Genomic DNA, 27,278 nt, shown 5'->3' with positions numbered 1-27,278 from the left:
GGAGCAGAAAGGGACAGAAACAGGCTGAAGGCACAGGCGCAAATCTGGGTTTGTAATCGCTATAACACATTGCCCTCCGGAACTTGGCAGAGAAATGTAGAGACTCTGGACTCCTGGGTTCTATTCCATCAGCAAATAGCTATCCCGATAATGGCTGGACCACACAGACTATAACAGCCTATTACTGCTACCAGTTATTCCATTAGCTCAAGTGGTCAAGGTCTGTTCTGTGGATCTAAAAGTCCCAACCCCGCTGATGAGCCACGTGAGGGTCAATATGGTTCTACCATGATGGGATTTCTCGTTCCTCAATTTGTTTAATAAAAAAATAGGAAAATACATTAAAAATAGTACATGAAAAGAATGTGAAGGCTGCAGAGTCAAACACCTCAAAGTTAGGAAATAATAGAATTCAGGTTGCCTGAGCAACATTAATTCAGCCCCAAGTGTGTATGTGTTATGATACAGTTTTCCAAATGACCCCTGCTTCATTCATTGCACTGGCTGGACCAGTTCTGGGATGAATTAGGGTTGTGTAGTGAATAGGGCTGTTGTGTGCAGCAGGGCCCGTCCCTCATGCTGGGCTACTTAAACCAAACTTTTCACAAGAGGGAATTAAATGTGTGTTCCTCATTTTTGGCTGCCAGGCTTGAAACCCTGAAGACAGATGTGCAAAAGTGCAGAATGCTCACAGATGCACCTGAAGTCAATGGGAGCTCTGCTTTGAACATATGAAGTGCTACAGAATGCTAAGTACGTTGAAAACTCAGTCCCTAGGTGTCTCAGGTTAGGCATCCAAACTTAATTAGTTTCAGCACCTACAGGTCTTCACTTTGCAAGTTTGTTACTCATGGGATTCAGTGACAAAACAGCCTTCTGAAAACTACACAACAACACATTTAGTAGGAACAATGCATTTAGAGAAAAAAGGATTTTAAAACAACAGTTTTCAGGCATCTCTGTCTGTCCTAAAATCTTACACTGTCCTGATGGTAAACTAGTCAGACCTAACTGGCTCACAGCCCAGCTTTCACTTAGCAGTGCCTGGAAGTACTTTGGTTCAGGCTTCAGGCCTTAGACTGGGCCTCTGACACAAAAGTTCGTTTCAGGGCCTCATCTTACTACAAGTGCTTTAGTCTGTAGCTTAGCATGGCTTCATTGCACACATGGAAAAGGATAATCACAGGACATGAAAATCTCCTGAGAAATTAACAGTTTAGGCATTAATTTTTCCATCACTAGAAAGTCCTATTCTATTTCTATCCAGGTTACTTTGCTTAAGGCCTTCTGTTTCCATTCAGCTGCCTTTTTACAGTGAGCAGCTATGTGTGTATGGAGTAACAAAAATACATCAGTGTCCAGCAGGGGTGAACTAGAAAGACAATACTTGTGCTATTAAAGGAATGCTGTCAGGTCGACAATCATGTTTTGAAAATAATAATATATAAATATAAATAAGACATAATATGTCATGTAGGTCTACATGGCAAACCAACACCATTTGCTATTCAAACCGAAAGAGTGTTGCTGTTTTTGTGTGTGTAACTCATTTAGGTTGGACATTGAAACTATAGAGATTATCTGTCTTGCAAAGACATTGCATGAACTCTTCAAACATGGAGGGACAAATACACTATCTGGGTCAGATCCTCAGCCGCTGTAAGGTGACTTCAGCTTTATTGCTCCTCAGCTATACTGACTTCAATGGAGTTGCGCCCATTTACACTTGCTAAGCATCTGGCCCCCATCTACCTAAACAAATAACATGTATAAAATTGTATCAGAGCAATTCTTTAAAAACATTCTTTAAAAAGAAGCAAACTGCCCACATTTCCTGGTTTCCCGTGTTCCTTGTCATGGTATCTTAGGACCTTGTTAGAAAAGAAAACAGGTAGTGCGTTATTGGGTGGCTCTCTCTGATTCCCATTGGCCCAAAGCTAGGAGAGATGATCTAGCAGTTAGAACACTAGACTAGGATTCGGGCAACTTGGTTCTGTTCCCTGCTCACCCACAGTCTTCTTTTGTGAACTTGGGCAAATTAATCTGTCCTATACTTCAGTTCCCCACATATAAAGTGGGAATAGCACTTCTCTGCCTCAGAGGGGTGTTTGTAAGGATGATGTCCATTAATGAGTAAGAGGTGCTCAGACATAAAAGTTATGGGGGCCATAGAAGAATCTAGATCAAATATTTTGGGTGGAGAGAGGGGTTCCTTGTCTTGTTTTTCAGGGACAGATAAGGTGATGAGATGGATGTAGAACTTCAACCTAAACTACCAGGTAGAGGTTAATTCCAAAGCAGATCTTAGTTAAGATTTTCTGCAGGTAACGGTCAAACTGCCATAGTGCATAGGGTTTAAAGGTCAGCCAGCACAGATTCATGTCAAAAGCATGTATCTATGAATATGGGATGTTGTGGGCACTTTAACTCTGGATTTCTATTTTTTTCCACAGCTGTAGAACAAGCTCTCCACGTGTTCTACCAGGTGTCATTCTAAAAGGACAAATTCCACATTATCATTGTTAATAATATACATGGTGTTAAATGTGCCAGAATGTGCACTGTGCACGTTTGTTTTATGGAGGTATACTGAAAAAAAGGGTTAACAGCCAGATATGATTGTGGCATGCTGGGAGTTGTAGTTTGCCAGCTGTATGGCTTCTGGTATTTGTAGTTTGTGTCCACTTCCCCTCTGTGTGTAATGGCTGCCTGCTGCAAGGTACTGTATCAATCTGTTCTCTCTGGGAAGGTCTTATTTTTAAAATGAATCCGTGACCTAGGGGGTTTCTGTAAGAGCTGGACTTTCGGCACAAAATGCAAACCTTAAACAAAGTGAGTTTCAGGTAAAGTTACGTTTCTGGGCCTGATTCCCTGTTGGTTTGCATCGTGTGTTGGCATTGCTGTCAGACACCTTACACACATGTGCAAGGTAGTTCAAAATTGGGCTCGTTTGTCTTTTTCTGGGCTATGTCCATTTCCCCAATCTGTCTCAGCAACTTTATTGGACACATGTTGGACATTTTGAGCCCCAAATTTTGTAAGGGACCCCAGCCCGGCTCATTAAAATGGTTTGATATGATTTTAAAATTCAGTGAAAACATATTTGACTGGAAGTGACCATCCCCTGCAGTATTGCAACCCAAGCCCTGATGCAGAGTTCTGGGGTATGAGAACCTGAAAATGAAGTTGGCTATGGGCTAGTCAGTTTCACTTATGTTCAGTTTCTCTGTCTCAGCTGAGTGAAGTAAATGAATAGCAGAAAGAGAGTGAAGTATTTTTTTCAACACAGTAATTTTCAGTTTCCTGAGCTGTGTGTGCAATTCAGGTACAGTGTCGGTGACAGCTGGGAGAGGACTTCCATTGGGGAGTGCCTTGTTTGGGAGTGAAGAGTTGTGGGGAGCAGAGGTAGCAGGGCCCAAGTAACAATGTCAGGGGAAGGCAGTACAATCAAGCAGTGGATGGGTAGGGGATGAGCACTGGGGAGTGGTGGGAAGCTGGTAACTGGCAGCAGGAAAGCCAGACAGGGTGCTGAGGGGTGCAAGGCAAGTGAGAAGCAATGGACATGGGTGGTGTTAAGAGGGAGGCATGCTGGTGGAAGTAGCCCAGCAGTATGGTGGTTGGGCTGGTAGTGAGTGCAACGGTGGTGGTGGCGGCATTGTGGAAACCCCTCTGATCTACAAGCAGTCTGGCATGTGACTAAAATGGTGTGCTGGGGCCCCTGGGTTAACAATCTGAGATGCTGCAGGCATTTGTAATATGATTTAAAATCTGTCTCTTTAAATTTCCCTTTGCTCCATGTTTAATTTCCAGAGTATGGCGTATGTGAGGCTCTGTCAGAGAGGCTGTTAATACATCTGCTCTCTACAACTCCAGGTATGAAGATCTCAGCAGTGCTGTATATTTCTGTTATTCATTTAACTGACTGCTCTCAACTACACTGGTTTGAACCCAGAGTAACTCCACTGGCCTCAACTGAGCAACTTTTGACTTACACCAGCGTAGCCTAGAGTAGAATCTGGGCCGCTCTGTTTGAGTTATAAAAGTATCTGGATCCGACTGGCCCTGAACGATTTCATCCTGTATCATATGCATAGGCAGCGAGTTACGTGGGCCCGTGGTGCCCATGCTCCACCAGTATTTAGGAACATTGGCCCAACTCCACCAATGTTTGGTCTTACCGTGCTTGGGGGAGCCCTGTGCTTCAGGTGGATGCAGGGTCCAGGGGTGTCTGGGGAGCTAGCGGGGGGCCTGGCGCCGGCAGCAGCAAGCAACCTGGCTCCCAGTGTTGCTTGGGGTAGGGGATGGAAGCCAGGAGGAGAGGCGGGGCAGAGGCTTGGGAAAGGGGTGGAATGGGGGTGGGGAGGGGTGGGCTGGGGCCAGGTCACTTGCTGCTGCTGGCGCCAGACCCCCTGCTAACCCCCCAGGTCCCCCTGGACTCTGCGTCCCCTTGAAATGTGGGGCTCCCCAAAGCGTGGGCCCCGGGGTGGTTGCCCCGGTCTGTCCTATGGATGGGACAGCTCTGCTTGGACCCGTTCTGGGCACGACCACAAATTATTCAAACCCGGCGCCCATGATCACATGCGCTGTTGGGGTTTTGAGGAATTGTGGGAGTGGCTATCCAGGTTCAGATCCTCTCCCGCTGTGTCACACAACGGCTTTTTGTCTGGGTTCGGAGAGCCATGTTGAGGTATCTTGGTCCCACTCTCAGAGAGCCCAGCCTGACACACAGCATAGCATCAACAAGTCAAGCCCTGTGATTGTTCCTCTGCCCAATAGCATGCTGTAAAATGTATCGATGGTCTCTTTAAATATGTGAACGAGGGGAAGCTAGCAAGATCAGCAAGATAGTGAGAGATGGTCCGAAGAAGAAAACATGGTTTCTGTCCAAATGGAAGGAGGATACACATTTTTTAGTGCAGGTTATAGTCTGCCATCACCTTACTGTAGGCGCAATCAAATACATTCAAATACATACACCTCAACCCCGATATAACGCGACCCGATATAACACAAATTCGGATATAACATGGTAAAGCAGCACTCTGGGGGGGCGGGGCTGTGCACTCCAGCAGATCAAAGCAAGTTTGATATAACGCGGTTTCCCCTATAATGCAGTAAGATTTTTGGGCTCCCGAGGACAGCATTATATCAGGGTAGAGGTGTATTTTACCCTTTTATGGTGCCTTTCGGCTCATAGCGCTTTATATACGTTAATTAAGCCTCACAACACTCCTGCCAGGTAGAACAGTATTATGAGCCCCACTACACTGCTGAGTAACAAAGCTATCAGCAGGCCATGGGAGTTTCCCAGACAACATCACATAAGAGGCCTCATTCCCTACTACCTTGTACCTCATCTAGTCATTTACAGCTGTGCACAGTTGATGTGAGACTGAGTGAGTGGAGGATTATGGTTTGGGAGCAGAGGTAGAGAGGAAGGATGGTGCAGTTGTTAAAACAGCAGCCTAGGCCTTGAGAGTCCTGGGTTCACTTCCCTGCTCTCCACTTTGATTCATTGTGCCTCAGTTTCCCCATCCGTAAAACAGGGATAATGGTACTTAGAGAGGTGTTGTGGGGATAAACATGTTAAAGATTATGAGGTACTACTATGGTGGTGGTCCTTTTACGTGCATTTGCGCAGGTGTAAATGACTATGCGACGTGCAAGTCAGTGGTGAGCTGAGCCCTGGAAGTCTGTGACAATGCTCAGAGTAGAGATCAGATGCTCGGTCGCTCATGTGACATAACCACAAGATCTCCTCGGAAGTCCTGACGGCAAGTGAAGGTGACCTCCTTTACACTTAGCTGGGTCTCCTTGCCATGACCGTTGTATTTATTAAGAGAATATACGTTTTCAGGGGAACAAACAGCTGAGTGTAGATGTTTTTAAACTCCTATCTTTGCCTTATCTGCCTTTGAAAAAGCAAACATGAAACTTCGATTGTTTATTTGCCTGCCTCCCTTTAAGATAGCATAACCTTGAAAGTACAGTGTGTGAGCTTTTTTGTTTTTAAACCAGTGATATCATTGCTAATAAATGTTTCTTTAAAGTATGAAGCAGTCAGTCCTGCCTTTCATACATACACATCCAGGCTTCTTTCTTCTGCCAAGATTTACCAGGCCTGGGTCAAGATGGGGAAGCAGGAGAACCCAAGAGGCCTAAAGCAGGATTAAGTGGGACCACTGGAGGTTAGGGACATCAGAGAGTGGGTATGCAACACTGATATATAAAGGTGGCTTCAAATCAGTTCAGAACAGTGAGTAAAGCTGATGCTGTAAGTAGGAGAGATGGCAGGAGGTAGGAATCTGCCTCATGGGCACACAAGAGCCTTAAGACCACTCACTTGAGTCCTCTATCTTAGTCAGAGAAGGATCAGAAAGGCAGCAATGGTGGGCTTATTGTTATTGTTTGTATAGCTCTGCAAGTGGCTAAGAAGTGGTCCCCATTCTGCAGATCACAGAGTGAATCTGTTGTTATACAGAAGCTCCCCGACTTATGCAAGCGTTCCGTTCTGGAACGCCTTGTGTAAGTCGAGTTTTGCGTAAGTCGGGAATGTATCTCCTACAACTACGCAAAAAAAAAAAAGTGCTTACATAACTTTTTCCGTAAGTCCGGATTTCCGTAAGTCGGGTTTGCGCAACCTGGAAAGCGTCTGCACAAACAGGGGACACATATAGGGAATCAGCTCAGGGACAGGTAGAGCATGTGCAGGGAAATCTATTTAAAGTGGAACCTGTGTGTCTGACGTTCTGAAACCACTGGATAAGCAGGGGTGAAAACCAAAATGCAGACTCATCCATATGTAGCTGCCTTATGTCCACTTGAGGCTCCTCAAGCATTCCTCAGCTGGAGATCTCAGTGCTAGCAGCAACAGCAAGCGCCCTAGAGGATCACTGACAGTGAGTTTGACTTTCATGTTGTGTTTGCCCTAGGAAGACTTACGTATAGTGTTTTTTCAAAATCCAGAAGCATATTTTCACTTCCCCCAGATGATACTAAAGATGAGCAGTGTTTCTCAAACTGAGGTCACCGCTTGTGTAGGGAAAGCCATTGGTGGGCTGGGCCAGTTTATTTACCTGCCCCGTCCGCAGGTCCAGCCAATCGCGGCTCCCACTGACCGCGGATTGCTGCTCTGGCCAATGGGAGCTGCTGGAAGTGGTGGCCAGTATGTCCCTCAGCCCACGCCACTTCTGGCAGCTCCCATTGGCCCGGAGCAGCGAACCACGGCTAGTGGGAGCCGCGATCAGCCGGACCTGCGGACGGGGCAGGTAAACGCACCGGCCCGGCCCACCAGGGGCTTTCCCTACATAAGTGGCAACCCCAGTTTGAGAAACACTGGACAAGAGCAATCGAAGCAGTGGGGATTCAAGCTCTGAGCAGAGCCGGTGGGATTAAAACCGCAGCCTTGGTTTTGGTGGGCCTGTTTTCCTAAAACATCTCATGGGGATAATTCCTTTGCCCACACGTCATGCTTATTAAAGCAGCCAGCGTTGCATTTATAGTTGAACAGCTGCAGGGATGGGCCCCCTCCATACAAACAAATGACACCTGTTCTAGGCCTGTCAACCTTCAGCTCTCTGTAAGGCTCCAAATGGCCGTTGTACTTGTCACTCAACCAGCTACAAAATAATCTGCTCCCTGCGAGGTGGTTACTGAATGTTCCGAGAGTATTGTAGCAGTAGGCTCGGTGTGCTTGTCAGAGACCCGCAGCTAGGACATGACAAATGCAGACAGACTGGCTCATTTCTTTCTTTATTTTTATTTCCTCAGATGAATCCGCCTCCACCAGTTTCTTATAAATCTGACAAACGTTGCTGGGCTTAGACTGTGGTGTGACCCGTGACATCGTCAGAGATCCAAGATGGTGGAATTTAATTGGAGGGTGAGGAGACTTTTGTTATTAAAGCCTGGAGGGTGGGGGGAGTGTTAAAGAGGAGTGTGTTAAGCTAGAGTTGGGGATGTTGTGTTGGAGCGTGTGTGTCTTTGTGTGGAATAAACGCCATGTTCACGTGTAAGGGGATTTAACCACAGCTCTCTCCCCATGGAATCTGGAGACTTAATATTATATTTCCTACCATATATATTCAGTGCCTTGCAAGTTGACTTTGCTGTGTGCATATGAATAAGGACTTTGCTGTGGGCCTCAGAGTACTATAGGCAGACTCTGTCTTGCTTCTCCATACACACACTCCACATGGCATTTGGCTCTGCTTACCTTACTTACTGTCTAGTCTCCTTTTCATGGCTATGCTGTAGCGCAGTTGCTGTGTTGTATATACCACTCATCCCTGTTTTGCTGTGCGGTATCCCTGGTACCGATATACCACTTAGCAAGCAGCACACCAGACGCAATGAAGCGGCAGCCAACACATCCCTCGCCCGCGCCACTTCCCGCAGCCCCCATTGGCCTGGAACTTCGAACTGCGGCCAGTGGGAGCCGCGATCGGCTGAACCTGCCAACGTGGCAGGTAAACAAACTGGCCTGGCCTGCCAGGGGGCTTACCCTGGCGAGCCGCGTGCCAGAGGTTGCCGATCTCTGGGCTAGGCACTAGGTCAGCTAGGACTTAAATTTTTCTTCTCAATTCTGTTTGCTTGCCCCATACTCCCATATTTATGTGTGTGCTTAAAGCTGAGCATATGCGTAATCTTTGCAGGATCCTGGCCTCGGTTTGGTTTCCTCTGAAGAATTTAATATTGGTCAATATCAGAGACATTATCAAATATCTTCTATCCTGAATCGAGCAGACATCCTCCCACCCACCTATGCCCTGCTTACATTAGAAAAACAACCCATTTACTGAGAACATGGGTAGTTTCACTAAAAGGGTGCGGAACATAGTTTCCCTTTGTCTGCACTTGCAATTAAGTTCAGCACCCATAGCTTACAACCATTCTAGTGTAGGCAGGGCCCCAGTGAACCCGTCTCACCATACTGTAATGGATATTTATTACCTCATTGACTTGTGATGATGCCTAGAGCTTGGTTAAGAATATACATAGACTGTCAGGGTTGGAAGGGACCTCAGGAGGTCATCTAGTCCAACCCCCTGATCAATGCAGGACTGATCCCCAACTAAATCCCCAAATGGCCCCCTCAAGGATTGAACTTACAACCCTGGGTTTAGTAGACCAATGCTCAAACCACTGAGCTATCCCTCCTCAATCAATCAATCAATCAATCAATCAATCAATAAATAAATAGTTTATTCTGCAAGTTTTTCTGTGTGCAAATTGTCTGCAAACAGATCTCTTTTCTCAGATTCAGCCATTACTCAGAATGATTAGCCAGATGGCTTTTGTGACTGATGTGTGGCCTGAAGTTTGTTCACAAGCAGCACATTGTGAAATATTCATTATGAAATGTCTGAGCTCTTTTGACTGGACACAGAGGTCACTGCAACCTGGGGAAGCAACTCAACATAAAAATGGGGGATGAGCCAACATTTATTATCCACCCCTGGGCAACAAAAACAGCCTTATCCCAAGGAACCTACAAGTTCCTGTTTCTGGATCAGCTGCTTTTATGGCCCCTCCCTGGAGCTCTGTGTGGGCCAGAGATGGGATGAACTCAGGGTTATCTGATCTCTGCACCCAGTCCCCTGGTGTATTTCTGTGCCCTGAATGGATGAGATTTTTTTTCAATATGCAGCACTCCCTTTTTGGGCTTCGACATCTGCACGGGTATGCACAGAAACCACCGTCGTTCCTCCATCCCCCCCTCCCTTGAGAGAGGAATACACATCTCCCCATGTCTGGATGACTATCTCAACAGATCACCTTTATAGATCAATGTTACACAGAGCCTGGCAGCCACTGCTACATGCCTTCAAGATTATGGCTTTGAATGAACAAGGAAAAGAGCCAATTACAGCCCTCACAACCCCCCAGTATTGGTGGGGTCTGGTCACCATCCAAGACAGTGTCCTTATTTCAGAGGAAGATGGTGTCAGTGATTTGTCAGACATTGGCCTACAGCTCCTAAGCTACAATTCTTGGCTCAGCTCCGGCTCTTTTGGTCTCGTACATGAATACCTTGTGCAATTCCTGTTTTGTTTCCATCCTGCAACTGCAACAAAGCAGTACATAAAGATCTTGGTCTGGAGCCAGTATTACCATTGCCTGATTTGCTCATCTTTGATAATATTCTGTAGCTGCCTGATGTCAGGTCCAGGTAAGATGGTCATCAGCATGGCTAGCAGGCTCCATGTAAGAGGAGCACATTTGGGCTGTTGTGTAACTCAAACAATGAGGTGCCAGGAGGAGTTTTGATATTTAATGGTTCTAGAGTTATCATCCACTGTAATCCCTCTTTTCCAGTTGATGATTCTTCAGAAACCTGGGGTGAAATCCTGACTCCCATTGAAGTCAATGGCAAAACTGAGTACATAAACTTCTAGGAAGGCCAAAAATCTTCAGCACTGCCCAGGAAAGCAACTTTAATCATGCCTAATGTGTGAGATGAGTGTAGGAATCAGGTGAATCCTCACAATTACCACTCCAAGTTTGCTTTCTGCAAATCTCTTGCAACATTCACTTAAAATTTGCCCTTCAAACAAACCATGTTGCCAGTAAACTAATTCACGGAAGAGCAAACACAGAAGGAGGTGTGAATATGGGCAAAGCAAATTCGTTTACAAATTGAGATGAATGGAGGGAAATATTTTGCAGTCTGCATCTGAACTCTGATCCACATGGCCTGAAATTTCCCATGGGAAGAACGCATGCACTGCATTGCCATAGCATGAACAAAGTCTTGAATAATACAGCTTCCATAGGGAAGTTGTATAGTATGCCATAGATGTGCTTTAAATGTCCCAGTTGCTCAAGTGTTGTAGAAACTCTGTTGAAATATATTGTTTTATATTTCAGGTTTTGGAGAATTTTCCACTGCTGATGTACATTTTGGCAGCTAAAACATTAATTCTTTGCTTGGCATTTGCTGGAGTAAAAATATACCAGAGTAAAAAAATTGAACAAAAAATGAAAAAAGAACGTGAGGCAAAGCTGAAAAATGAAGCAGAGAAGAAGGAAGACTGAAGAGTCTTACAAGGTATAGAATTACTGGCTCAGTTGGTGTGCAGTATACTGTTATAGCTCATTGTTATGTTTTGCTTCTGATCTAGTTGGATTTAGGCATTATCTCGCTCATCACCACTTATCTTGTCGTCAAACAAAAATATTTCCTGTGGTACTTCAGCACATGCATGTACGCTAAGCGGTTCAATCCTCTAGCACTGACACAATGATCACCAGAAAAGTCACACTGCAGTGAAATCTCTTTAAGATATTCTCTTTCTGCTATGTATCTACCTAAGTTTTTATACCATGCTCAGCGCCTATGGGATCTGAGCACTGGAAGACAAGTTTAAATTGGGCTCAACTGAGGGGTAACTGGGTGAAAATTCTCCAGTCTGTGTTAGACATGAGGTCAGGCTATATGATCTAATGGTCCCTTCTGGCCTTTAAAAAAATCTAAGACTTTAAAGAAAACCCAAATCTCTCACATAGTTTAAGTATGTTACAGGACGAAAGTAATTTAGCTGGAAGAGCAAAACCATATCGCAAGGAGTTCGCCGAGGTGGATATATCATGCAAGGTGGATATATCACTACACAACAGGCTATGCACTTTACTGGTATAAATGGGCTCCATTTTGGGAGCTGTGAGCAGTGCTCGGTGCTTAGAGGTGTTGCATACCCTTGCCTCTGACTGACTTGAGAGAGAGCTGAGCACGCTCAGCATCTGATTGAGCCCATAGCATGGAGAATTATAGTCATGCCAGTATAATGTACACCATCTAGGATGTGGTACCCAGAAGAGTGTTGTCTAGTGATTAGCGCATAAGACTGCAGGGGGGATCAAGAGACAAGGGTTGTATTCTCTGCTCTGCCACTTGTTTGCTATGTGACTTTGGACAAGTCACTTTCTTGCTCTGTGCCTTAGTTTCTGTATCAGTAAAATGGGGCTAATACGACTTTACTTCTTTGTAAATGTAAAGTGTTGTTATTAGCAGGACTCCTGTTGCATTTTTAAATTAAGCATCACCCCACGTAAGAAATCAATTTCGATTTTTAAGAGTGCTAGCAATTTGGGCCCAAGTCATGTCACCATTATTCTTCTTCCAGAACTCCTTTTAGAGTGAATGGGAGTTATGCATAATAGCTGGTGGCAGAATATGGCCCTAAGAATAAGTTGTGGGAATGCAGTGGTTGTCTATATGCCAAGTTGCTTCACCACTTTAGGTGCTGCGTCAGCTGTGATTTTAAACTGATGTAGTTAACTGGTACACAAGGCTCCATAGACACTCCTAATTCAGTTTAAACCAGACTTATTGCAGTTTGGCCCAAGCTGATTAGGAACAGGTTTAAGGCAAATGGAAATAAACTACACTTAAACTGAAATAAGAGTTTCCCTGCAGGGATTTGCAATGATTTAACTAAACCTGTTCAACTAAACTGGTGCAAGCTGTAGATAAGGCCTAAGGAAAACAGCAAAGGGCAGATAGAAAAGTTTCCATGAGACACATTCATTCAGTATGATTCTGCATGTGAATCAAAATACTAAAATGGTAGCTGTCACTAGCAGGCAGGGAGACTCCCTGCGATCCAAATATCCAGTCCACAGCATGGCAGCATGACGCCATGCACCACAGGGAGGGTCATTGTTAGCTGAGACAGGAAGATACAGAGGAAAATGTTTTGAATTTCTTCTATGTATAGTCCTTTGATTTGACATCTGGGAAGGATTAATTTATGAACTAGAAAGATAGGGAAGAACTGTTTTGTTTCTCTATCATGTTTCAGTGACTGTTTTATTAAAATTCTACTCGGCTCGGGATAAGATTTCAGAAATAAATATCCAGGGCTGGTGTATGTGTGGGAGAAGAAGTGTTAAGGAGCCCTCTCCCTCCATTCCAGCCATTGGGACACAGCACTAGGGAGGTGTGGGAAAGTCTGGCTGTCACTGTGGCCTGTATCTGCAAGGGAAAATGGTTTCCTGCCTAAGGGCTATACCCTGACCCTCCATTAGCTAGTGTTCAGACTGTGGTTAGTAGCACTCCGCTACTTTTATGACAGCAGTAAAACCTACCCTGCCTGTGTACTGTCACTGGTCTGCCATGAATTCAGGCCAGAAGCATTCTTGGCAGGACACAAAGTGTCCATTCTTGCCAGTGTTGGAGATTTTCCCGCCAAAAGGCATAATTTGGTCCTGACGTGTTTTGGGTCTGATTTATACTGCCTGTCATCTTAGACTGTGAACATTGGAGCAGATCCTCCACTTGGCACTGTACAGCAATGAGAATGTTTTGCATGTTTAACAAGTAATAAAAATTCTGCTGGAGAGAGAGAGAGGTTAAACCAAAGTAGTTGCATCCCTGCTCCTGCCTGGCATCCGGTTTCATGTGGAGCCCTTCCTTGATGTTATCCTCTGAGAGAGCCATCTGCCATGAAGCATGGGGAGGCCCAGGGAGTACTGAGGAGATGGGCTTCCACAAGAACACCTTGGCTATCCGAAGGTGTCCCCAAATCCTCAGGATCTCCTCACAGCCATTGGGACACTCATGGATTGGAGGATCAATCTCTTCTTCGTTTACATGGGGAATGGTGGCAGCGGGAGGAACCCTCCAACCCAAAGGATGTTCTAACACAGGAACATAAGAGTGGCCATACTAGGTCAGACCAATGGTCCTTCTAACCCAGTATCCTGTCTTCTGACAGTGGCTGGTGCCAGATGCTTCAGAGAACAGAACAGGGTAGTTACTGAGTGATCCATCCCCTGTTTTCTGGTGCCAGCTTCTGGCAGTCAGGGGCTTAGGGTCACCCAGAGCATGGGGTTGCGTCCCTGACCATCTTGGCTAATGGACATTGATGGACCTTTCCTCCATGAACTGAACTTATCCTTTTAGCCTTCACAACCTCCCCTGGCAATGAGTTCCACAGGTTAACTATGCTGTGTGAAGAAGTACTTCCAAATGTTAGTTTTAAACCTGCTGTCTATTAATTTCATTAAGTGATGCCTGGTGCTTGTGTTATGTGAAGAGGTAAATAACACTTCCCTATTCACTTTCTCCCCACCGCTTTGTGCAATCAACATAGTGTTAAGGCGGCCGAGCTTTGTGTTCGTCCATGGCTTTCCACATGAGAAGGCTGATTTAGACCAGTGGTTCTCAATCTTTTTTGGGCTCAGCGCCCGTTTGTAAGTGTATATGGCTTCTCACAACCCAGTAAATACTCTGAGGGTAGAGGGTCTGGGGCATTTTAGTGCCCAGGCGAGCAAGCATATTTACACCCCCTATCAGAGGTGATGTGTGGGGAGATCACGTGCCTCCCCAGATTTTTTGGTTGTACCCCCTCCCCCAACCCAGAAAGCCTGGGTGGTCTATTGAGGTTCATTGGGGGTGGAGGTGGTGTGCCCTCCCTGAGCCCCACTGCATGGGGTTGACCCCATCGAGCCCCACCTGGCATTGCTGGCCTGAGCCACCCCTGAGGCTTTGCGCTCTGGCCAGCTTCCCCTCTCATCCTGCCCTGGTTATGATCCTGCCCTGAGGTGGTCTCAGGTGGATCCTGCCCAGCACTCATTCCATAGTGGCAACTCCTGTGCTGTGGGGCTGACTGGGCTTCGCTCTGGGCGTTGCAAACCCCGGGGTTGCAGCACCAGTCAGGTTTGGCCCCGCCCCCGTGACTGGACCAGCTTTGTGTGAGTGGAGTTGTGACCTGGCTCATGGGGTTGCAGTACCTCTCACTCAAATTTGGCCTACCCGGACTCCCGTAGTCATGACAGCTGGGCCAAGCCTGAGTGGCGCTGGGACCCCAGAGGTTGCAGTGCCTGAAGCAGGGAGGTGAGCCCAGCCAGCCCTGTGGGATAGGAGACACAGGAGCTGCTATGTGCCCCTTCGAAACATTCTGGTGACCCAATTTGGGGGCCCAACCCAGGGGCTGAGAAACCCTGATTTAGACCATATGTTGTTGAAAGCGTATCATGTTTTCTGTTCTCACTAATTTAATCATTGTTTTTTCTCTGCAGATTTCCTGACGTTTCCTGCTCATGTGGATACCTTTCCCGGGAGGGTGAAGACTTCCCTTCGATTGAACGATGTGTCAAAGAAATAAACCGTCCCCGAGCAGCATTCACTTAAACTGCATATTGACTTTTCGTACATGTAATAACAATATCCATCCTCATGGGCGCCAACTTATATGGGCTCCTGGGGCTTTAGCCCCAGGAATATTCACAGTCAGGGGCTCTGCTCCAGCAATATTTGGAGCTAGGTTTCTCCCCTGCTCTGGGCTGCCTGCAACCGCGGGGAGCCCAGAGCCTTTTAAATCCCAGCCGCGGCCGGGAATCAGAGGGCTCTGCACTGCCCGCTGCGGCGGGGAGCCCAGAGCCTTTTAAATCCCAGCCACAGCCAGGAATCAGAGGGCTCTGCGCTTCCCGCTGCGGCAGGGAGCCCAGAGACCTTTAAATCCCAGGCCCGGCCGGGAGTCATTGGGCTCTGGGCTGCCTGCAACTGCGGGGAGCCCAGAGCCCTTTAAATCCCAGCCGCGGCTGGGATTTAAAGGGCTCTGGGCTCCCTGCCGCAGCGGGCAGCCCAGAGCCCTCTGACTCCCGGCCGCGGCTGGGATTTAAAGGTCTCTGGGCTCCCTGCCGCAGTGGGCAGCCCAGAGCCCTCTGATTCCCGGCCGCGGCTGGGATTTAAAAGGCTCTGGTCTCCCCGCGGTTGCAGGCAGCCCAGAGCCCTCTGACTCCCGGCCGCGGCTGGGATTTAAAGGTCTCTGGGCTCCCTGCCGCAGTGGGCAGCCCAGAGCCCTCTGATTCCCGGCTGCGGCTGGGATTTAAAAGGCTCTGGGCTCCCCGCGGTTGCAGGCAGCCCAGAGCCCTCTGACTCCCGGCCGCGGCTGGGATTTAAAGGGCTCTGGGCTCCCTGCCGCAGCGGGCAGCCCAGAGCCCTCTGACTCCCGGCCGCGGCTGGGATTTAAAAGGCTCTGGGTTCCCCGCGGTTGCAGGCAGCCCAGAGCCCTGTGACTCCCGGTGGCGGCTGGGATTTAAAGGGCTCTGGGCTCCCAGCGGCTGCCAGCAGCCCAGAGCCCTTTGAATCCCAGCCCCTGGCCGCTGATTGCCCCCTCCCCAGACCTCTGCCCCAACTGCCCCCCAGGACTCCCACCCCCTATCTAAGCACCACTGGTCCTTGTCCCCCGATTACCCCCTCCCGAGACCTCTGCCCCTAACTGCCCCTTGGGACCTCAGCCCCTATCTAAGCCTCCCTTCTCCTTGTCCCCAACTGCCCCCTCCTGAGACCCCACCCAACTTCCCCCCAGGACCCTCCTACCTGTCCCCTGATAAACCTCCTGGACTCCCATGCCTATCCAGTTGCTGCCTGTCCCCTGACTGCCCCTCTGAACCTCTGCCCCATCGAACCCCGTACCTCTTCTCCAACCCCCCCAACCGCTTACTGTGCCACTCAGACCAGCGTGTCTGGCTCCGTGCAGCTCCAGACAGTTGCTGCCATGCTCCCCATGGAGCCCACAGCCCTCTCCCACCCCCAGCACCTGCCTTCCAGATTTGAACACCTCAAAATTCAGGAGTGCTCAAGCTCGGTTTGGGCAGCTTTTACTTCATTTCTCCCAAATCAGTTTCCCCTGCAAGGTGCCAACTGAAGGTGTTGGAGAACAGAGAGATCGGGTGGCCTCCTAATGCCTGGAAAAGAGACAAAGGCCGGAGGAGGGAGTGTCAGTGCCTGTGCGGACTTCTGGGATGTGCACGGTGTGGAAGGGGATGCTGTGATGCTTTGGAACAACGCCATACAAAGCCAGTCAGGACTCTGGGGGAGCCTCCTCTCTCGGAGCATACTGTCTCCAGGGCAAGAAGCTTACACCTTCCTGGGTCTGACCTCGGAGCATTCAGCATGCCCTTCCACGTCATGCACTTTCCACAGCGAGTCTGCCCAGGCTGGTCCTGGGGCAACCAGAGGTCCCTGCACCCCAACTCCGCAGTCAGATGTGACTCTCAGCCAGACAGTAAAACAGAAGATTTATTAGATGACGGGAACACAGTTTAAACAGAGCTTGTTGGTACAGAAAACAGAACCCCTCTGTCAGGTCCATCTTGGGGGGTGGGGAGCCCAGAACCAAGTTCTGGGTCTCTCCCCATTTCCCCAGCCAGCTCCAAACTGACACTCCCTCCTCTGCCCTCTGTGTCTCTTCTGGACAGGGAGGCCACCTGATCTTTGTCCCCAACACCTTCAGCTGGCATCTTGCAGGGGAAACTGAGGCACCCACACAGTATTCAGAGAAAATATTAAGAACATTCCCACTTCATCACAACAGGTGCAACAAAATATAATACTGTATATTGAAGTAGGCAAGTGCTGCTTCTGACTTTCCACTTTTAATTTGCCCTTGTAATCTTGTGGCACTGACGCGTTGTAGCTTCATTTTATATTGGCTTACAGGGCGGGAGCGGGGGGGCACCACCATTTTGGGCCCCCCCAACAATTGTGCAAACCTGCCGCCTATGGCTGAGTGGGGACATGATAATAATCTGCTAATATGCAAAAGGTTGTTATAAAGAGGACTGTGATCAATTGGTGCCCATGTCCAAGGGTAGGACAAGAAGGAATTGGCTTAGTGAGCAGCCAGGGACATTTAGGTTTGATATTAGGAGAAACTTTCTAAGTCTAAGGATGATTCAGCACAGGAACAGGTGACCTAGGGAGGCTGGGGAATCCCTGTTATTGGGGGGTTTAAGAACAGGTTGGACAAACACCTGCCAGGGATGGTCTAGGTGCACTTGGTCCTGCCGCAGCACATGTGGATGGACAGTTTGACCTCCTGAAGTCCCTTCAACTCCCCATTTCTGTGATTCTGTGAAGTGGTGCTAGGCCCTCTGCACTATGGTCATTTTCCCCCATAGGGTATCAGGTACTCAGCAAGGTAAATGCTTTTGGGGCTGGGAGAAGTGGTACGGCAGAAGGAAGGAGAGCAGGGCATGCTGGGAAGATGGTGCTTTCCTGTGTGTAGTACTGTTGGTTGATACGATATAATGTAACAGGACATGAGTCAACTTGGCTTCCTGTCTAAGTTATCGAAGATTAGGAGGCTGCAAAGCTCAAAATCCTCAGAATTTGACCTACTGCCCTGATAGCGTCTGAGCCACTATGGGAACCTGAGGTGATGTGTATCCATTGGGTGAGTGGAACAAAGTCTATGGGCTGAACTCGGGTGGGGCTAGGAGAGTCCGGTGGGCCTATGGGTCTGTCTGCACCAGGGCTGGAAGGTGAAAGGTCCATCTCAAGAAGACATAGTCACCCTCGCTCTCATCTTGCTAGAAATATAAGTGTCACTGTGGAGGCAGGAGGGACTGGCCGCCCTGAGTCCATACCTGTGGTTTTGAACGGGATCGTAGTCGAGGCAGGGAGCCTTTCTCGTTACTTGGTCAACTGCAGCCATACATCAATTTTTGGCATGCCAGCTGGGTCAGATGCCAGCTGGGTATGTCTCCTCGAGCTAGAGTTTACAGCTAGGTATACGCTACATTGGTGTAATGTGCACTTTCCTCTGCTCCCTCCAGTGCTCACGTTGCACCAACTGAGACTCAAGGCAGATTCTCTGAAACACCCTTAGATTTACTGAGCTAGATTCCTGGGGCCGGCTGAGATGGGCTCGCTATCAGACCAGAGCGTGGAGGGGTCCCAAATGGCTTTTCACCACTTTCACAGCTACTTTTGTAGTGGTAATGAGAGTGGCCCCTTTCAAATAGTTGACAAGAAGGTGTGAATAACAGTAGGGGCAAATTAGTATGGGGGAAACTAGGTTTTGTAATGACCCATCCACTCCCAGTCTTTATTCAGGCCTAATCTGATGGTGTCCAGTTTGCAAATTAATTCTAGTTTTGCAGTTTCACATTGGAGTCTGCTTTTGAATTTTTTTGTTGAAGAATTGCCACTTTTAGGACTGTTATTGAGTGACCAGTGAGATTGAAGTGTTCTCCTGTTGGTTTTTGACTCTTATAATTCCTGATGTCAGATTTGTGTCCATTTAGTCTTTTGCGTAGAGACTGTCTGGTTTGGCCAATGTACATGGCCTGAATAAAGACTGGGAAGCAGATATTAATGAGTGTCTGGGGCTCAGTGGGGTAAACTGTGGACCCAATACCAACTGCACCAATGTGACTGGGAATTACTCCTGCAGCTGCATCGATGAATACGAGTCAAGGGCTGAGAAAGCCAAGTTCCCGCATGCGAGTGAGAACAGCTGCCAGGGTGAGCTCTCCCCTTGCTGCCACTACCCCCTGCTCAGTCCCCAACACCCCTGGGCTCATTCCAGGCCTGGTGCTGCACCAGAGGCTGCTGCCAGCTGCAGCAAAGGCCCCCGATCCACTCACCGGGGCTGTGATCAGCCGTGACCCTCAACTGCTGCCCTAGAGCGTGGGGGCAGGAGCTCCCCTGGCTCGGTGTTTGGATTGGGAATAAACCCCTAGGTTTGCAGAGAAGCACCAGGGAGATGGGTGGGGCCCTCGCTGTCCCCAGCACACAGCATCCGGGCTGCTAGGGCCCCCCTGAGCCTGGGAAGGAGCCTTATATATGGTCCATAGACATAGCACAGTGCGCTCTGCCCCTTGTGGGCTCTGGGGAGCAGAGAATAACCCCAGTGCCTGATGCTCTAGACAGGCCCCCAATCTGCCCTGATTGGCCCCAGGGTGCTGAGAGCAGCCCCAGCGCAGGGTACTACGGCCATGCCCCAAACCACCCCCTACAACAGGCTGGTGGCAGGGTGGATGAAGGGCCCTTACACCGGCTCCAGGCTGGCTGGGGAGGCCCCTGCACAGGATGGGGGGATTGTCAGAGACCATTACGCTGCCAGACTGGCCCAGCAGGGTCTCCGTGTAGCTGTGAATCCAGCCTTTGACTGCTGAATACTCAGGACATCAGTCACCTGGGTCCTGGGACTCCCGTTGCCCAGGTCAGAACAGGTTGGTGCACTGGCCGCAAGTCGGGGATCTGGGGGCTTCTGCCACAGACCCCCCGTGAGAGCCACCAGAGGGCAAACAAACTAGATTAAAGGGACAGCACCCAATTCCCCTGCACTTCCCTGGGCACAGCCCACCCACCCTTCTCCTAGTGCTCCAGGGGAGGGGCGGGGCTGGGTGTATCCCGAATGGGAAGGGGACCCATGGGGCTGGGGTCTGTAACACTGAGCATGGCGCCCCCTTCTGGCGACTAGCTCCAGTTCAGCTCCCCCTTTCTTCTCTTCCACCATTGCAGCTCCCAGAGTCGTGGCTGCCCCGTGTCTCGGCCGTCCGGCCAGGTCACGTTGTGATCCCCATTCTGGGGGAGCCTTTCAAAGTAAGATCCCTCTGTCCTCTGCCTGCTAGCGAAACCCTTCCTCCGGGGCTCCTAGCCCCCCCTCGGGGCTTCCTAGCCCCCCTCGCCTCAGGCCCCCACCACTGGGCCCAGCCCTCGGGCTGTAGAGAAGCCCCACCTGTCCCCTCCCAGGCGAGCTTCCTTCTAGCCAGCGCCCTGCACGCAGCCTGAGTCACTTCCCCTTTGCAGCTTAACTGGCTGAGCGGCCACCCCTTAACCCCGCTCTGTCAGGGCTGGTGCAGGGAGGGGATCGCAGGGTCCTGGTCTGGATAAGATTTGGTCCCCAGTCTGGGATGGGGTGGGAGGGGTTTTGCTGCAGGGATTGGGGCACTGCACATAGCAGGGAAGAAAGGAGAATAGAATGGGGGTGGGGTTAGATGGAGCAGACAGACCGACAGACCACGCCCCCTGCAATGGGTTGGGGGTGTCTCTGTGGTCATTCGCCCCCAGTGAGCCCCCTGCCCTGCTGTGTGTGACCCCTCCCACCCCGCTATCCCTTCCCAGACATTGACGAGTGCCGTAAGACCCCAGATATCTGCAGCCCCAAGATCATGTGTATCAACACCAATGGGAGCTACTGGTGTGAGTGCCGGGCCGGCTACGTCCCCTCCAATGGGAACACGACCCTGTGCCAAGGTGGGTCCTGCTGCGGGGGGCATGAAGGGTGCAACTGAGAGGGCTGAGCAGAGTCTGAGGCTACACAGGCAGAGGTCTTACCCGAGGGGGCAGGGAGCTGAGAACTGGTCTGGGATGTTGCACCAGCCCCTCTGTCCCCCCATGGATGGGGTCTTTCTGGGTCTCAGCCTTGGCCGGGGAGAGCTCAGCCTCCAGGCTCTCCCCTCCCCCAACCCAGCCTGCCCGGCCACTGGGGTGTTTCCGGTTGTCTCAGAGCCACAGGCACCAGCGAGCCCAGGTCTGGCTTGGGGAGCGGAGGGATTCTCCCCTCCCTCCATTCAGGAAGGTGATGCTTGAAGCAGAATGACTGTACCCAGCTGGGCGAGGAATGTGGGTGAAGCCAAGCAGCAGCAATTAAGATGCCTATACACCAAGGCAAGGAGGCTGGGCAACAAAATGAAGGAACTAGAGCTGCTGCTGCAGGAAGTGAAACCAGACACTGCAGGGATAACAGAAACCTGGTGGAATAGGCATGGCTGGAGTCCAGGGATTGAAGGGTAGGTGCTGTTCAGGAAAGACAGGAACAAAGGCAAAGTTGAAAACCCTTGAGCCACCAGTTTACCCATAAACAAATCTAGTGTTCTCCCTTGAACCATTGTATTTTCTCTACAAAACCCGCTACCTATGCCCAAGTAAGGGTTCTGATGTATAGACACAAACTCTGCATCAGTTCCACTGGGATTCCATCTCCTGACTGATTGTGCTGGGGGCTCTGCCTGTCTCCAGCACTCAGGACCCTGAGCTACCACCATCACCTGGGAACCCCGACCAGTTCAAGCCTCATGGAGTGGGTTAGATCCATCTCTCTCTCTGTTTTCTTTCCTATCTCAGGTATTAACCTTTAAAATGTAACTGTTGTGTTTGTTTAGCCCTCCTGGTGTGGTTATCACTATGATTCAATAGCTTTTATGGTTCAGCTGGTTGCGTCTCTCTCTCTCTCTCTCTGAATTTTACTCTTTTGTATTTTAGCTTCCCCCATTTACTGTGCAGCGACGCTCTTGTACCTAAGCTAAAGATCCCTGTAGTGCCCCAAAATATACTGTGGGGTTTGCTCATCAAGTGGGTTACTACCAGTACAATTATAATGTGAATGCGTGATAGGGATGTGTTAAACTTGGGGAACATGGGTGGGGAGGGAGCAGCTGAAAGTGGAGCTCAATCCAGCCTATTGAGACCAGGAGCACATAAGGGTACCAGCTTGAAAGTGCTGCTTAACCCAGCCCATTGAGTACAGGAACACATGAGGGGATCAGCTGGAGAGTGCTGATTGACCTGGTCCTCTCAGACTTGCTCTGCTACTGTGTGTGTGCGCGCACATGTTCATCCAGTTCTAAGGCTGGAAGGACCCAGCCCTGGGGAACCTAGGTCCTGCAGGAGAGCTCCATTGGGAGGGGACTTGCAGAAGGAAGGAGTAGAGCTCCATATGAACACACAAGTGACTTTCACAGCACGTTAATAGAATTACCGAAGCCCCTCCCCCAGAAGAATAACCCTGATAAATGAACCTACCCCCAAAGTAACGGGCACATCTGGGAACAGCCTGCAAAAAGCCCTTTTCCTTCCTCAGGAACGTTGGATCCCAGGCATGTTGGTTAATGCTGCTAGGAGATTGCTTTAGGTGAAAAACTGCCATAATAATTGATTTTAGACTCTAAGCAGCATGTTATGATTTTCATTTTATATGTAACCAGTTCAGTTTCCATGATCTTGACTCACTACCTCTTAAATCTTAATCTTTGGTAACGAATTTAGGATTATTCCACTATACATATGTCTCAGTGCTGTGAGGTTATAAAGATCTGATCCTGAGCTGTACCAATCAAGCTGTTTAGATTCTATTCCCCGGTAATTTCTGTGAGTGTCCTGTGACAGTAATCTGATGCTACTGGGGGACACTTTCAGAGGGGCTTGGGGGCTGCAGTGCCATTACTGTTACCGTGCAAAGCGGAGCAAGGGCTGGCAGAGCCCTGTGGAGATTGGTAGGCTGGCTAACAGACCGGTGGTGTTATGCTCAACTAGATATCAGCTCCCTGAGAAAATCTTCCTCTCGCCGGATGGGTAACAAAGTGACTCAGAGCCTGGGCACCCCAAGAAAGCTGCACACATACCCCTGTAACCTGCTTTCCCTCCTCCAGGTGCCTCTTTATCTTAGCCAACCCTCAAATATGTTCAAACCATGTTCAAATATGTTAAGGACTGTTATAAAAAGGACCCCGCTCAACTGTTCTCCATGTGCACTGGACGTAGGAGAAGTAGGTATCAGCTTAATCTGCAGCAAGGGAGATTTAAGTTAGATATTAGGAAAAACTTTCTCACTATAAAGATAGTTACGTTCTGGAATAGGCTTCAAAGGGAGGTTGTGGAATTCCCATGATTGGAGGTTTTTAAGAACCCATTGGACAAAGAGCTGTCAGGGACGGTCTAAGTATAGTACTGGATGGGATGATATTTCTAGGACCCTCCCAGCCCTACATTTCTAGGATTCTCTGAACTGTGGAGTTTAACTGGTAAGCCCCTCAGTGAACTGCCCCATCAGCTTTCACCCAGCTCTAGTCCAATGTGAATTATTAACAAAATGAGCTGGCCCTTAAGAAGCCACAAGACCAGTGAGCACAGCAGGACATACCCTGTCAGCAATACCCAATGACAGTCGTTCCCTTGTAGTGCAGTGGGGGAAGCTAGGGAATCCAATGGTTCCTCTCGGATAAATTCTTGCAGTTCACAAACAGGGACTTGGCGTAGAAAAGCAGAGATGCCTTCCCTCACACACTATTACAGGCACCTATCCTAAGTCTGTAAGTAAACAGACACAGTTCACAGATAGCCTTCTGACCCACAAATAGGCTAGACAGGAGGGAGGATAACTCACCAGAACACAGTCCATCTGTGACGGAGCGATTCTGGCGGGACCCAACTGAGAGTGCCAAATCAGGACCAATTGCTCAAACAGGGCAGTTACAGCCCTAGGCTGGGGTTTTTCCACCTCTAAGGCAAACCAAACCAGCCAGACAAAAAGGACTTTGGTCTCACCCCACTGGCTAACCACAAGTCACACAAGCAATTTCCTTAGACACTCCAGTCTCCCAGCATCACCACCAGTGCACTCATCCTGGGGATGAATGGTTATGAAAACCAACACCCCAATAAAAGAAAAAGGTTCTCTCGATCCCAAAAGACCAAGCCCCAGACCCAGGTCAATATGCACATCAGATCTTACCCACAAATCACGCTGTTGCCAATCCTTTAGAATCTAAAATCTAAAGGTTTATTTACAAAGGGAAAAAGGTAGAGATGAGAGGTAGAATTGGTTAAATGGAATCAATTACATACAGTAATGGCAAAGTTCTTAGTTCAGGCTTGCAGCAGAGCTGGAGTAAACTGCAGGTTCAAATTGAGTCTCTGGAATACATCCCCCACTGGGATGGGTCATTCAGTCCCTTGTGTAAAGCTTCAGTTTGTAGCAAATTCCCTCCAGAGGTCAGAAGCAGGATTGAAGACCAGATGGAGATGATGCATCAGCCTTATATAGACTTTTCCAGGTGTAAGAATCTCTTTGTCTTCACTGTGGAAAATTACAGCAAAATGGAGCCTGGAGTCACATGGGCCAGTCCCTGCATACTTTGCTGAGTCACAAGGCGTGTCTGCCTTCTCTCCATGGGTCAATTGTGTAGCTGATGGCCCTTAATGGGCCATCAAGCCAGCTAGGCAGGGCTAACATCAGCTTGTCTGGGATCTTTCCCAGAAACAGAGCATAATACAAAATACAGGGCCAATACTTATAACTTCAACTACAAAATGATACACAGACATACAGACAGCATAATCATAACCAGCAACCCAGAACCTGATCTTAGACACCTTATATGACCCCCTTTACCTGAGATTTGGTGCCACTACAGGACCTTGGTTGCAACCCATGTTCTATATGGTCCCAATTTATATCAATAACGTCACACCATCCCACTTACAACCCAGAATTCATCAGCAACACTGAACTCCCAGAAAAACAAAGATGAGAATATGATTAAGAACCAAACCCCAGGCCACTAACTACAGGGAGTAGATCTAGCTTTGTGGGGACTGCGGAAGAGTGGTTAGAGACCCCAGAGAGGCGCTGAGGTCTTCGTCCAGCTCCACGGAGAAAGGGCAAAGGAGGAAGCCCCCACTTCATGGTTACAGAGGACATTGAGGAAGCCCCAATTCTCTGAAAGACGAAATCAGGCCTCTGAGCAATTGAAACATACTTCAAACAGTTTAATAGGAAATATGTACAGAGTATATACAAAATCCAGAGCTGGGTTATTTACATATGATCTTGTTTGTGAGATACATGGCCAGCACCTGAAAAAGAAATGTGAAGAGTCATCAGTATTTGTCCAGGGCCCCTTAATACACATAAACAGAGTGCAGAATACTAGGGAATAACAAAATGAAAACATAGACTGGGAATAAGCTGCTGGATACGGTCTAGAAAACAATCACCAAAACAGGAAACACTACAAGATTAGGGGAACTCATATTACTTAATATAGTCACTTTTGAATTAGCAGAATGTGTCAATTCAACAGGGGTCTCTATTGGTTTCCTTCCAATATTCAACTATTACAGGAACATTGTCTCCCCCTTGAGAACTATAAGCAATAACATCCCAGACTCCCTTTGCCTTTCGCCCTCCTCTGCAAACCGCTGCCTGGTGAATCCTCACAAGCCCTGCACCCAAGGGGACAGTAAACTGGAGAATGAGGTGGTGATGGAGACTAGAAATCTGACCATTCAGTGACCTTTTGATAGGAGGTGAAGGATTATAGTAGCTAACTTTGGAAGATGAGTTATATCTGCTGAGAAGAGTAGAGCATCCTTATCTCCCAATAACATCAGTGGGAGTTTGAGAACACTCAGCAACTCATAGGCTTGGGCAAGACAAATACAAAGGCCTTGGGTGGCTAAAGTTAAGCACTGAAATCTGCAGGTAGAAGCCTAAATACTCATTATAGCCACCTGCAGAGGTGCTGATTAGGGCACTTAAATCTCTATCAGCTTTGTGGTGCTTCAAATAGTTATTTGAAAAACAAGGGGACTGATGTTTAAAGGCATATTTGGCCTTTGGTTGACAGACACCTTTATGCCAGGTGAGTGGGTTTTCCAAACCCGGATACCTGAACTCAGACTCCTAACAACCACGGGTAGGTGCATCAATAGGGGTGGGGTTAGTTGTAAAGTCACCCTGTTGCTGCCCTATGTTGCAGTGGAGCAGGGCAAAGTAGCCATAAAGCTGCCCTAAGAGGCAGCTAGGAATTCCCCAGCATGTGCAAATCCCTAACACCCAGAGAACCAGCATAGAGAGTGTACAGTCAGTGTAGCTGGCTGTATGTCACTAACTCCTAGCTTCCCACTCAAGTATATGGGGTGGGAGCTGGGAACAGAAGATGGCACACACACTGTGCGTTGTGCTACAGCTATCTCCAGTGCAGCAATGGCTGTTACAAGACAGCGTAATTTAGAACCCAGAGTCTAGAATGCATTTGAGGATCTGGGCCAGTACTTGACTGTTACTATAGTAATGACCCCTGAGCAAGCAGTATAATGTACATGCTTATCGATGAGCTTGTCCAGAGGCTGCATGTCCATCAGAATGACTAGATGTCCTGATGTGTAATAAAAACGTTTGAGTAATAAAAATCAACCCAGGCTACTTTACAGGGCCTGATCCTTCTCTCACTTACAGCATCTGAGCAGTAGGACAATGGCGACTACTGCCCAGTATTATAGTTGCCTCGGTCTTCTTCCAATTTTGGGTAGCGGGAGCGAGGAGTATAAGGGCCCTACTGTCAATCAAAACTTAACCCCACCTCTTGACTGAATAAGCCCTGCCCACTGGTCATCAGAAGCCCCACCCCATGGGGGTATTACTTCTGGGGGTCAAGGTGGACACATGACCGGAAGCAAGGTGTGTCATGTGACCCCTCTAAGAACTCCTTCCACTATACCAATCAGGATAGATTTTGCCCCGATAGGAACGCCCTGAGAGAAGATTTAACCAACCAGGGGGAGTTCCGGGGTTTGTGTGACCCCTCTAAGAACTCCTCCCACTGCCCTCTACCAATCAGGAGGGGCTTCAGCCACTAGAGAGCACCCTGAGAGGAGATTAGACCAATTGGGGGGAATTCTGGGGCTGGGTGACCATCCAGAAGTGGTTCGTGTGACCCCTCTAGGAACTCGTCCCACCACCCTCTACCAGTCGCGA

The 27,278-nt window shown here is 48.7% G+C and overlaps 1 protein-coding gene and 1 long non-coding RNA gene across 3 annotated transcripts; one reads left to right on the top strand and one right to left on the bottom strand.

Annotated features, from left to right (window-relative positions):
- The first annotated feature begins 2,610 nt into the window (after positions 1-2,610).
- Positions 2,611-15,137, top strand: LOC120395417 (small integral membrane protein 11A-like). Of its 2 annotated transcripts, XM_039519790.1 has the most exons (5): positions 2,611-2,719; positions 3,811-3,873; positions 7,771-7,882; positions 10,870-11,050; positions 15,025-15,137. In XM_039519790.1, exons 3-4 carry the CDS (start codon positions 7,862-7,864, stop codon positions 11,035-11,037), a joined length of 189 nt encoding a protein of 62 aa, XP_039375724.1. In that variant the 5' UTR covers positions 2,611-2,719; positions 3,811-3,873; positions 7,771-7,861; the 3' UTR covers positions 11,038-11,050; positions 15,025-15,137. The 2 variants fall into 2 exon arrangements, with proteins under 2 accessions (XP_039375724.1, XP_039375733.1); XM_039519799.1 differs by lacking the exons at positions 2,611-2,719; positions 3,811-3,873 and adding an exon at positions 7,579-7,645.
- Positions 15,138-25,273: 10,136 nt separating this feature from the next.
- On the bottom strand, positions 25,274-27,049 carry LOC120397915. The gene is made up of 2 exons (XR_005594088.1): positions 26,758-27,049; positions 25,274-25,375 (listed from the first exon to the last, which is right to left on the bottom strand). It is a non-coding gene; the product is annotated as an uncharacterized LOC120397915 (long non-coding RNA).
- Positions 27,050-27,278: the final 229 nt, after the last annotated feature.

The sequence above is a fragment of the Mauremys reevesii genome, linkage group 1 (assembly GCF_016161935.1).
Source record: "Mauremys reevesii isolate NIE-2019 linkage group 1, ASM1616193v1, whole genome shotgun sequence".
Lineage (NCBI taxonomy): Eukaryota > Metazoa > Chordata > Testudines > Geoemydidae > Mauremys > Mauremys reevesii.
This window is presented reverse-complemented; position numbering and strand designations above follow the sequence as displayed.